At 48.7% G+C, this 12,043-nt stretch overlaps 1 protein-coding gene across 6 annotated transcripts in view; it reads right to left on the bottom strand.

Annotated features, from left to right (window-relative positions):
• The window catches only part of PDE4B (phosphodiesterase 4B), a 288,183-nt gene that overhangs the window by 129,843 nt on the left and 146,297 nt on the right, over positions 1–12,043 (bottom strand). Inside the window, exon 1 of one of the 6 annotated variants that reach the window (XM_054165479.1) lies at positions 9,933–10,911. The exons of the other annotated variants lie outside the window; for them this stretch is intronic. Within the exon in view, the coding sequence (XP_054021454.1) occupies positions 9,933–9,979 (47 nt within the window). The 5' untranslated portion in view covers positions 9,980–10,911. Of the gene's footprint in view, positions 1–9,932; positions 10,912–12,043 lie in introns of those variants that run through there. 6 annotated transcript variants of the gene reach the window in all.

Consider the following 12,043-nt stretch of genomic DNA (forward strand, 5'->3'; position numbering starts at 1 on the left):
CCTGCCACAAGAGGAGAGCTGTCTCCAACCATGCACTGGTTACACTCCAGTTCACAGTGAGCCACCTTTGCCTTGCAATTTTAATAGAATCTTAGCATTGTTTTGCTTGGAAAAGACCTTTACGAACATCAACTCCAACTGCTAACCCAGCACTGCCACTTTGAGGGCAACCACACACAAAAGAAGGATTCTGACCCTTATAATGCAGAGCACAAGAAGATACCAGTCCATGGCATGTAACAATGACAGCAGCATGCTTATTTTTTAGGAGTGTTGTAAAATTATGCTCTAAACTGCCTGGTCTGCAATAAAAAAGCCATTCAAAAGACCAGAGAGGATCCATCTGAGCAGAAGTGCTGGCACTTCGCAGCAGGGCAATGTTCTAATGAGCTACGCTCCATTTCAGCTGATCTATCTGACACAACCAGAGCATCACAGACCTCAAGGAGCTAGAGATGGCTTCTGCAGGCATCAGCACCCTCACTGAAAATGCTGCATAATGGCACCACTCACAGAATCACCAAGACACAGAGCCCCAGCATGCTCGCCCAGGACCAGAATAGCCAGGGGGGTTTGGAAGCTCTCCAGACAAGGAGACTCCACTACCTCTCTGGGCAGCCAGCTCCAGGGCTCCAGCACCCTCACACCAAACAAGATTCTCCTCCCCTTCAGATAGGTTCCAGTTTGTGTTGCCACTTGTCCTGTCACTGGGCACCACTGACAAGACTCTGGCCCCATCATCTTGCCCCACACAGATTCTTTAGCTCTTGCTGAGCATTGATCAGACCCCCTCTCAGGCTGCTCTTTTGCAGGCTCAACAGCCCCAGGTCCCTCAGCCTTTCCCCCTCACAGAGATGCTCCAGGCCCCTCATCATCACTGGCCTCTCTCCAGTAGTTTCCTGTCTCTCTTGAACTGGGGAGCTCAGAACTGGACCCAATGCCCCAGATGTGGCCTCACCAGGGCAGAGTAGAGCAAGAGGAGAACTTCCCTTGACCTGCTGGCCACACTCTTCCTTATGCACCCCAGAGGACCATTTGCCTTCTTGGCCATGAGGGCACATTGCTAGCTTATGGTCAGAGATATGACACAAGAGGGAGCAAAAAGCCTCTCTGGATGAACAGGGGGACAGGGGAGAGGTGGCACATGGATAACAATTACCATCATTAACTATTACTGCTAATAAGCAGTTTGGGCAGACTAGGCTGTGTGCAGCAGGTGAGCAGCAGCAGCCAGTCTTTCTCCTGCAGCCCCTCCTCCAGCCTCTTTGTTTGATTTATGTGAATGCTGACTGTCCTAGCATTTCTTCATTTAAATACTAACTGGATAAAGGGTGGGGGGAGGTGGGGGAAGAGAGAGAAGAAACTAGGAAAGGTTTCCCCACAGAAAAAATAACCTTCTTTTTTTTTTTTTACTGGTGTGAATTTAGCTCCCAGGGCTGCATCCCCACAAAACAGAGCTGTGCTGGTCTGAGAGCACACACATCCATCTTCACGCAGCCTACGTCCCACGCTGGCCTCAGGACACAGCAGCAAAGCCTTCTCAGACATCTGATGCTTTTTCACCACACAACCTCTGCTTGGGCATATTCAGCATTGATTTGAAATGAAGCTGCTGCTTTCTTCAAGCTTTTTAACAACCACCCCAAAATGTTCTTGAAAGGAGCAGGATTTGTGCTGCTGAGAGAAACCCCCAGCAGCTCGAGCCGCCCGCGCCCGCCAGCGCCAGCAGCCAGCCTTTCATTATGTCATTTCTCTGCAACTTTACCAGACACACTGGGCTGCTTTGAAAGCTCCCAGTGACGTCAATGGGCCAGCAGAAGGAGAGCTCTGTGAGCCAGCAGCCCCTCACCCAGCCTGCCCAGCTCTGCTGCTCCTGGCAAGGTGACAGCTCCCACACCAGCAAGCTCCCAGAGCTGTAGCACAGCAAGCGCTGCTTCAGCACCCACAGCTGCAGATGCTGCCCCATACCTGGAGGGTGGTGAGGTTGTTTTCAGATTGTTCAGCAGAGTTAAAAATGCAAATGGTTGTTAAAAACTGCAGAGGGGAAGCGGGTTGAAGAGCTAAAGCTCTTTGTTCAGATCTGGAAGTTTGATTTTTTTTTTAGGGAAGAAAAGGTAAAATTGCGAAGTAAAAATAGTGTTGCTTGGCTTACAAAGGGATTGAATAATGACTGCACAGGAGTTACTGCCCCTCTCTCCTGATCCACAGACTGCATTGGGTTGGAAGGGACCCTCTCAAAGGTCATCTTGTCCACCCCCCTGCAGTCACCAGGGACATGAACTGGAGCAGGTGGCTCAGGGCCACATCAAGTTTGACCTTGAATGTCTCCAGGGATGGGATCTCAGCTACAGAATGAAAGAATGCCAGGTTGGAAGGGACCCCAAGGATCATTTTCTCCAACCTTTCCAGGTGATAGTGTGGTTGAAATGAGATGGCCCAGCACCCTGGCAAGATGAGTATTAAAACTGACCAGTGTAGAGGAATCCACCTCTTCTGTGGGCAACTTGTTTCAGTGTTTCACCACTCTCATTGTAAAAAGCTTCCTCCTTAAAGTCCAACCTACATCTACCCTGCTCCAGTCTTAAACTATTGCCCTGGTCCTATCACCACAGCCCCTTCTAAACAGCCCCTCCCCAGCCTTCCTGTAGGTCCCCACCAGATATTGAAGCACAGCTCGAAGGTCTCCCTGACCTTGTGTATCACTCATTCCTTGTTGTGACTCTGTTGCTCTTTTCTTTAGTGCTTACTATAAATTGGTTGGACTCATTGATCTTAAAGATCTTTTCCAATCAAAACCATTCTGTGGTTCTGAGATTCTAAATCCTAGAAGATAAAATTCAAGGCTTTAATAGCAGTTTCTCTTTTTTGGCTTTCTTTTTAAGGACAGCATATGAAAATGTGTTAATTCTCTCAATCTAACTGTTAAACATGAAATCAAGCTCCATAGGAAATCAGCTGGTGATGCTGTTTGATCTGATGAGTTCCTGCTGATGCTGTAGGCCACGTGGGCTCATTTCACAGCACCTTTGGTTCACCGAGTCATTATCAAGGAATTAAATCTGGCTCCTTGCATGGCTCTGCACAGCTCTGGCCTGTAAAGCCAGACAGCATCTCCTAAGTCACCACAGAGAACACAATGAGGAAGTGCTGGGAGGAACAATTGTCAGTGTTGGAATCATAGAATCACAGAATGACAGGGCTGTTTTGGTTGGAAAAGACCTCTAAGGTCATCTAGGCCAACCATCAACCCAACACCACCATGGCCATTAAATCATGTGCCCAAGTGCCATGTCCACACATTTCTTGAACACCTCCAAGGATGGTGACTCCACTACCTCCCTGGGCAGCCTGTTCCAACATTTGACCATTCTTGTAGAAAAGAAATTGTTCCTAACATCCAATCTAAACCTCTTCTGGCACAATTTCAGGCTGTTTCCTCTCGTTCTATCATCTGATTCAAGATCAGACTTGCTGATCAGACTGCCTGATCTATGTGGAGGTTTCCCTGCTCACTGCAGATCACCTGGACAAGATCACCTTTGAGGCTCCCTCCCAACCCAATGCAATCTGTGAGTCTGTGACATAGTGAGGGGTGTCTGCAGCAAGGAAGAACTTAGAGAAGTCAACAAGGAGGAGGAGGAAAAGACTGGGAGAATAACTTCATTGCATGACAGATAAAGGTACACATGAACTAGACTAAGAAGAGTTTCCCCTCCAAAAAAAATAAATGACAAAGATGATTTCACTGCAGGTTCAGATAATTACTGTCAATACGATTCACAGATTGCACCAGGTTGGAAGGGACCCTCAAAGGTCATCTTGACCAACCCCCCTGCAGTCAGCAGACACTTCCAACCAGATCAGGCTGCCCAGGGTCACATCAAGTCTGGTCTTGAATGTCTCCAGGGACAAAGCCTCAACCACATCCCTGGGCAACCCGTTTCAACGTTTCTCCACTCTCATTGTGAAGAGCTTCCTCCTTGAATGGTCAGATAAATATGGTAAGAGCAGCCCCCAATGTTCTGACTCTTATCTTCTGCCCTACAAGTCCAGCACGAAAATATAGCCAGCAACAGCATGGAGAGAAAAGAAAGGTTACTAAATACCAAGCATCCTTCCTCCACCAGAACCCCCCCTCTTCCAACCAGTTTCTCAACCACTGGAAGTGAACCCTGCCCAATTCAGTCTCCGTGACTGAATTGCTAAAAGCCCCGTGCCAGTCAGGCACTGTCTTCTCCACAGACACATCTCCACAGCCTTGCCTTGATGCTGCCTACAGCCATTGTGAGCGCAGGGAAATATTTGCCCTTCCCTTTCTGAATTATGCCTACAGATGTCTGAGTTGTGCCTCTCAAACCTACCCTCGGCAGTGAAATCACGTCTTTGTCAAAGACACTTCCTATTTATAGAAGGAATTAATGCAAGAATACAACCAAGATGTTTTAAGTACATCTCAAGTTAGAGCTAAGCCCCAAGAAAAGATGATAACTTGAAGGTAGAGAGGATTTTTTCCATGCTGCTGAAGATTATTAACTCCCAGACCAAAACTTGAGTGCTTCAAAACTCCATTTAAAAGCCAGACTCTACTGACACGCCATGAAAGTCACTTCCAGCCTCATAGCCAACCCCAAACACCTCACCTTGAATCAAGTGTTCAAGAAATGCATGGGCATGGCACTTGGGGACATGGTTAGTGGCCATGGTGGTGTTGGGTTGATGGTTGGACTAGATGACCTTAGAGGTCTTTTCCAACCAAAACAACTCTATAATCCTGTGATTCTCTAAAAGAATTGATGTCAGAAAGGCTGTTTTGCATGTAGTGGTTATGAACAAGTGCTGACCAAGAAGTTCTCCATTTCTCCACCATACATTTCTAAGAACTGACATGCTGGTACACTCCCAGATAACCGTTTTCTATCTCCCCAGAACAGTTTCCAAAGCCCCAAGCCAGCCAGAGTATCCCTCAACACAGCATAAAACCCTCCCCTCTCTACCCAGTGCCCCATAACATCCACATATGTTTGGAAATCATCTGCTTCTTTCTTGATCTTGATGGAGAACATGGTGCTCCAAACCTCAAGGCCAACCAGGCTGGCTCCAGGCTACACTGTTTAAACATCTTCTCTGAAATCACAGGTCCCAGAATCCCAGCATGGAAGGGACCTCTGGAGATCATCTCTACCAACCAGGCTGCTAAAGCAGGGTCACCCACAGCACGCTGCCCAGGATCACAATGTTCAGGTGGGTTTGGAAGCTCTCCAGAAAAGGAGGCTCCACCAAAAAATGCATTGTTAGTGTCTGGTTTTAATGACCCCTTTGCGATCTGGAGTGGGCTTTTTGTCCACCTGCATATCCACCTGGCAGGGAATGGCCACTTGGTTATTTGTGTGATCTAATGCATACATTTTGGATAGTTAAGATCCATGAACAGCCACACCTCCACCAACATCTCTGAGGTTCAGAAGAGTTTCCTTATGCATGATGGGACCCAGGAAAGAGAATCATAGAATGGTTTGGGTTGCAAAGGACTTTAAAGATCATCTAGTTCCAATTCCCCTACCATGGGCAGGGCCAACTTCCACTAGACCAGATTGCTCAAGGAAGCTCAGAAGAGGACCAAAAGTGCATTCAGGAGGAACAAAATGCCTGTAGAAATGGTGAAGACAGTTAACAGTGATTAATGAATCTCATCCCTGATGCAACCATGCATCTACAAAGGTCAAGATGAGCAAGTCTCAGTCTGAAGCTGCAACTAGACCAGCACTGAGTGAAGAACATGTTTTATTTCCAGAGGCTGCATGAATTCTTGCACTCTAACCCCTATGTCTGCTTTAAATCTATGTCCTGACAGGGCTCCCTTCCAGCTGAGAGCTTCTAAACCACCTGAAACTCTGATTGATCAGCAAAGATCAACAGATAGACTCTGGTGGCCCCACTTATCTCTAAGGCCCACTTCTGACACCTCTCAGGATCATGGTTCTGCTGAGCATTTATTTCAGTTCCAGTTACAGAAATGTTTTTGTCCTTTCTCCTCATGAAGCATTCTATCCTGTGACACCCTGTGCTTTGCCCAGGGCACTGTCCATAGCCAATGACATGGTGGCCCCACTTGATGACATTTGTCATCTCAACAAATCAGTTAACATTTGCCACCCTTTTCCTCCTGATCCTAGGTCACGGATATCCCTGGAGGTGTTCAGTGCCAGGCTAGATGAGACCTTGAGCAACCTGGTGTAGTGGAAGGTGTCCTGTGCATGGCAGGGCAGATGGAACTGGATGATCTTCAAGTTCCCTTCCTACCTAAATCATCCTAAGAATCTATGAATACTCCTCTGTCTCAGCTTACTAATGTTCCTCTTCAAAGGAACATGCTCAATCCAACCAAGTCCTCCAGCCCAAAGGTCAAGGTGAAGCCATGGTAATGATGCCAAGACAGGTCTAACATGGGCTCTGCTAACCCACAGCAACACCTGCTGCTGTGTCAGCCACACAATTCCTCACTTATCTCCGTCCTTCAGATCTGGCACATTGCTGGGTGCTGGCAGCAAAGGAACAACTTCCATCCCAAGCTCACCCAGCCCAATCTGCTGGTGTTGGATCGCATCCCCCATGGTTGGATGCCTTCAGAGTGCAAAAACAACTTTGCAAGGGCACTGTCAGACAGATTTTGATGCTCGTGTGGACACTGCTTGTGGAGATCCTGCTAGGATCTTCAAAACCTCTGTCTAGATGACACACTTGAGATCTCCTCTGCCACTGCAGACAAATGGGCATGTGAAAGCTGAAGTGCTTTGGTACCAGGATGAGGAACGCTTGTAACATACTTATAGAATCCTGGATTCACTGAGGTTGGAAAAGACTTTGAAGATTGTTGAGTCCAACCATTAACCCACCCTTGCCAGGTCACCACTAAACCATCACACTCAGCACCACATCTCACATGGCTTTGAAACTCCCCCACTGCCCTGGGCAGTCTGTTCCACCACTGTGTCTGGTGTCCTTCTGGGTGTCTGGGCAGCTGCCAGGGAGAATGACCTCACCATCCATCCCAGTGCAGCAGACAAAGAGCAACCTTTCTCACCTCAGCTGTCAATGAAGTCATCATGGATTAAAGGAAGTGGTGGAGTCCCCAGGCTTGGAGGGACTGAAAAGCCATGTGTATGTGGTACTGAAGGACATACTTCAGTAGTGACCTGGCAGTGCTGCGTTAATGGTTGGACTTGATGATCTTAAAGGCCTCTTCCAACCAAAACAATTCTGTGATTCTATGAACACCTCGGTGAGTACAGAAGACATAGCCCTACTGTCTATGCAAAGACAGATACTGTTGGGTTTCTAACTAAGAAAAGCTCACCCTGATGTGAACGAGTCCTTGGGAAGGGAGGCCACACAGCACCTTGCAAAGAGAACTCAAGCAACCAGTGGGGCCCTCCTTCCTTCCTTCCCCTTCTTGTTGCCTCCTTGTCTCCAGGGTCCCTGTTTCTTCCTTTCTTAACACCTGCTGTAACCACAAGTTCTCCAATCACATCATAGAGCATTTCCCCTCTTCTCTAAGTATTTACTTGCCCCTCTCCTGCTCCTGAAACACCACACAGGGCTCCTCCCAATGAGCAACCCTAAGTGCAGATTTTTACAGCACCATTTAAAGACTCAGAGCCCCAACACTTGCATTAAACATAGACAAACCACACAAGATGGGCAAGGACCTGCTGGAGTGGGTCCAGAGGAAGGCCCTGAAGAGATCTAGAGCACCTCTCCTACAGGGACAGGCTGAGGAAGTTGGAGCTGTTCAGAATGGTGAAGAGAAGGCTCCAGGGAGACCTACAGGAAGGCTGAGAAGGGACTGTTTAGAAGGGCTTGTGGTGACAGGACAAGGGGCAACGGTTTGAAACTGGAGCAGGGCAGATTTAAGTTGGACATCAAGAGGAAGTTCTGCACAAAGAGAGTGGTGAACTACTGGAACAGGTTCCTCAGAGATGTGGTTGAGGCCCCATCCCTGGAGACATTCAAGATCAGACTTGATGTGGCCCTGGGCAGCCTGGTCTAATAACTGCAGGGGAGTTGGACAAGATGACCTTTGAGAGACTCTTCCAACCCAAAGCAACCTGTGAAATACTAAGCTATAGGTTCACCTCAGAACCCAGTGCAGAGAGGAAGCCATGGTGACAAGACTATAAGCAATAATAAGATGACACAGACCAAATCCTATGTCAGAATACTACATAGGAATTATTCTAGGTAGGCTATTCTGTGCAAAGCCCCTCTGTGTAGAATCATCTAGTCTATGGAGAATAAATGTATTTCAAGAATATATGGCCAGTTCTGGGCTCCCCAGTTCAAGGACAGGGACTTGCTGGAGAGGGTACAGCAAAGGGCTACAAAGATGCTGAGGGGACTGGAACATCCCTCTGATGAGGAAAGACTGAGAGAACTGGGGCTTTTATTCTGGAAAAGAGCAGTCTGAGGAGGGATCTCATCAATGCTGATCAATATTCCAAGGATGACTGTCAGGAGGATGGTACCAGGTTTTTGTCAGTGGTGCCCAGTGACAGGACAAGGGGTAACGCACAAACCGGAACATAAGAAGTTCCATCTAAACAGGAGGAGAAACTTCTTTAAGGGTGGTGGAGCACTGGAGCAGGCTGCCCAGAGAGGTGGTGGAGTCTCCATCGCTGGAGATATTCCAAACCCACCTGCACGTGTTCCTGTGTGACCTTCTCTAGGTGACCCTGCCTTGGCAGGGGGATTGGACTGGATGATCTCCAGAAATCCCTTCCAACCCCTCACATGCTGAGATTCTCCAAGTTCCATGAAAGAGCAGGATTTACATGTGCATGGGTCAGACAACAGAGCGAAGCATTTGAGTATCTAACCCAATACAGTTCTCTATTCCGTGCTCTTACAGGACGCTGTATAGGCCACACTGATTATCTGCACCTCTAAGACCATGGAATCACAGAATGGGCTGGGTTGGAAGTGACCTTTCAAGGGTCATCTACTCCAACTCCAGAATCATACAACCATCATCCTGGGTTGGAAGGGACTTTTCAAGGTCATCTAGTCCAACACTAGAATCATGTAATCATAAGCCAGTTTTGGTTAGAAAAGACCTTTCAGATCACCAACTCCAACCATTATCTAACTCTGCCAAGCCTGTTGCTTAACCATGTCCCTCAGCATCACATCTACAACTTCATATCTCAACTCCAACAGCAAGCCTTTACCTATAGAAAGGGAACCCATTTAAGCACAGTCTATCAAACACAAATCTATGGTAGCCACTGAAGTTCCCTCACATCTCCCTCTGCCCTGACACAACAGGATCAGAGCAGAGGCAGCTCCATCTCCTTATTAAAATGCAGAAGTAGCTGACAACAGACTTGAGAAGGTGTGGAGGTAACACCACGAGATCACCCGAGTGAGAAGCTGCTTCAGTGACTCATTACTTTTAAATGAAAATCAATGTTCACACACACCTTGTAACAGAAATAATTAAGCACAACATGAATTTTCCCATCCTTTGCCCCCTTTTTTCACACATACCCAGTTCCTAGGTGTCATGAGGGTGCGTTTGTGCAATCAAAATCTGATCAAGAAAGAGAGGAAAAGGAAATATTCAGCAGGCACTGAGAATTTACAGCTCACAGAATCACAGAATGCCAGGGGTCAGAAGGGACCTCCAGAGATCACCGAGTCCAACCCCCCTGCAAAGCAGGACCACGTAGGGCAGGTCACACAGGAATGGGTCCAGGTGGGTTTTGAAGAGCTCCAGAGAAGGAGACTCCAGAACCTCTCTGGCCATCTCGAGGAACGTGCGTGTCCTCAGTGTCTCCCTTCAGCAGCTGCTTTCTGCAGAGGTGAAGTCCCCCACGTTCAAGCTCTTCTGCCCACCAGAACTCCTCTGAGCAGGACAAAAGCCAGGTGGCACTTACCAAATCCACGAGTGACGGCGGTTGGGTAAAAAATTCACATTTAACATCTTTCCCAGATGATTCTTCTCTTCTACTCGCAAAAAAAAACACCCCAAAACCCCAGACCAAGCCCCACCACACTCAGAGCATTTTCTGCTCGCTCCAAACTTCTGTCTTTGGGAAGTTGTCTCAGCGGCAGCTCGCTGGCTTCCAGGAGTTTTTTGATTCTTTGTGATTACATGTCAACTCCCATGGCAGGGTGGATGTCACTTCAGAGAAGACAGATGCAAATGACTTGGCAATCAAAGTGTGAAGGGTGCATGTGGAACAGCCTCTACGGACTCGCATATTTCTTCATTTATAGCAGAAGAAGAAGGAAGGAGAAAAAAAAAAAGCAAACCAAACCCATAAATCTATTTCTGGCAAAGCCCTGACTGCAGTTTCCTGCTCTCATTTGTATAATCCCTTCCAGTGATCCTGAGACGGGAGGGGGGGGAAAAACCCAGCCTTTTTTCCAAGCTGAAGAAACATCCCCATCTTCCTGTTTATCCTTTCCAGGTCACATCCCTCCTTCATTCACCACCTTCGCAGATGAATCAAAGTTTTCTGACGCTGCAGAAACTCCGCTCCCAGGGTCCCTCCTGCGGAACCGGCTCCGCACCACGCGGGATGACGTTCCCGGAGTGACACAGGTGAAGGCAGCTATGAGGGGACCCAGGTCCCCGTCCCGGGTGACAGGCAGAAGGGAGCACGTTCCCCTACAACAAAAGGCCTGGCTTATCCATCCCACCGAACTAGGAGGAGCAGCAAACCTTGGGGAGGGCTGCCGGCTCCCTGCCAGGGGTCGTCCTGCAGCACCACGGGTGGTGCTCCGCGCTATTCCTGCCACTCGGGGCCGGGTCGGTGCTTCTGGATGGGATCCCTAGCACCTCTCCAACTCTCTGGCTGGCAGAGATGCTCTGTCTGCAGGAGAATCCTTCCCAGCAGGTACGTCGGCAGCTGCGACTCCAGCCGCAGCCTTTGAGCGCGGGCAGATTTGCGCGGCTCTGCAGAAAATGGAATTTTACAAGATTTACATCTAAATCCCGCCGCTCAACATCAAACCCAGCGCAGCTCCCTGGTGCATCCAGACGTCAGGCGGGGTGGGTGGTGGGAAGACAGCCACCACGGAGCCCTGTGAGGAGCAGCTCGCAAAATAAGGGCTTTCGGCAGCGGCGCAGCCCGCCCGGGGCTCGGCTGCCAGCCCCCCGCCACTGCCGGAGTCGGCGAGGGGACACGGAGCTGGTGAGGGGATCTGGGGACAAGGTGGGGGGGAAGGGCTGGTGAAATAAAGAATAATTTAAACAGCTTCCAGCAGTGACAGTGGGATGGTTTGGGAATGCTGGAAGGGGACTCTGCCCACGCATCCCCTGCCCAAGCAGCACCTCCGCCCACCCGAAGGCGGGGGCAAGGAAGGGGGTTAAGCTAATGAGGCTGGGGGGGCTGCAGAGCTTCATTCTGTTTGGGAAATCAAAAGTTCAGCCGCCAGAAATGAGCAGCATGTAGCAGCAAATTTTCCCTTGACTGGGTTGTTGGGTTTTTTTCTCCTGCTGGTGAAGTCTCCAGACATTTCACCTTGACAACCAAAAGGAAGGGATTTTGTCATTGGCTGAAGTCCAGTGCAGAAGCAAACCTGGGTAATTCAGCCTTAAGGCCCCTTCCAACTCAAGCCATTCCATGATTCTGTGATTCTATGAAATGTGCTCGCTCCAGGGGATGGATAAATGGCCTTCAGATGTCATCAGAGTCATAACTGATGCATAACAATTCCTGCCCACAGGTAGAGCAAGAGAATCCAGCTAGGAGCCCAGTAGCCCAGAGCAGTGAGGAGTCTCGACCCTGCACCAAGACCTGAACCCTGCCAGACCACCGCACCCTGCAGTTAAGTTGGAACTGGAAAAAGCAACGAGTAACTGGTTTGTTAATTAAGATCTTAGGCCAATTTCAATATACACAGGAAAGGGAAGATGGGAAATGTCATTACAGCAAAGTCACAACTCAACAGCTGGCAATGACATGGACAAAGATAAGGAAAAACCCAGCCTGGAAGATCTATCAGCTTCTGCTCTGCAACTGCTGGAAGGAACATTAAA

The sequence above is a fragment of the Dryobates pubescens genome, chromosome 11 (genome assembly GCF_014839835.1).
Source record: "Dryobates pubescens isolate bDryPub1 chromosome 11, bDryPub1.pri, whole genome shotgun sequence".
Lineage (NCBI taxonomy): Eukaryota > Metazoa > Chordata > Aves > Piciformes > Picidae > Dryobates > Dryobates pubescens.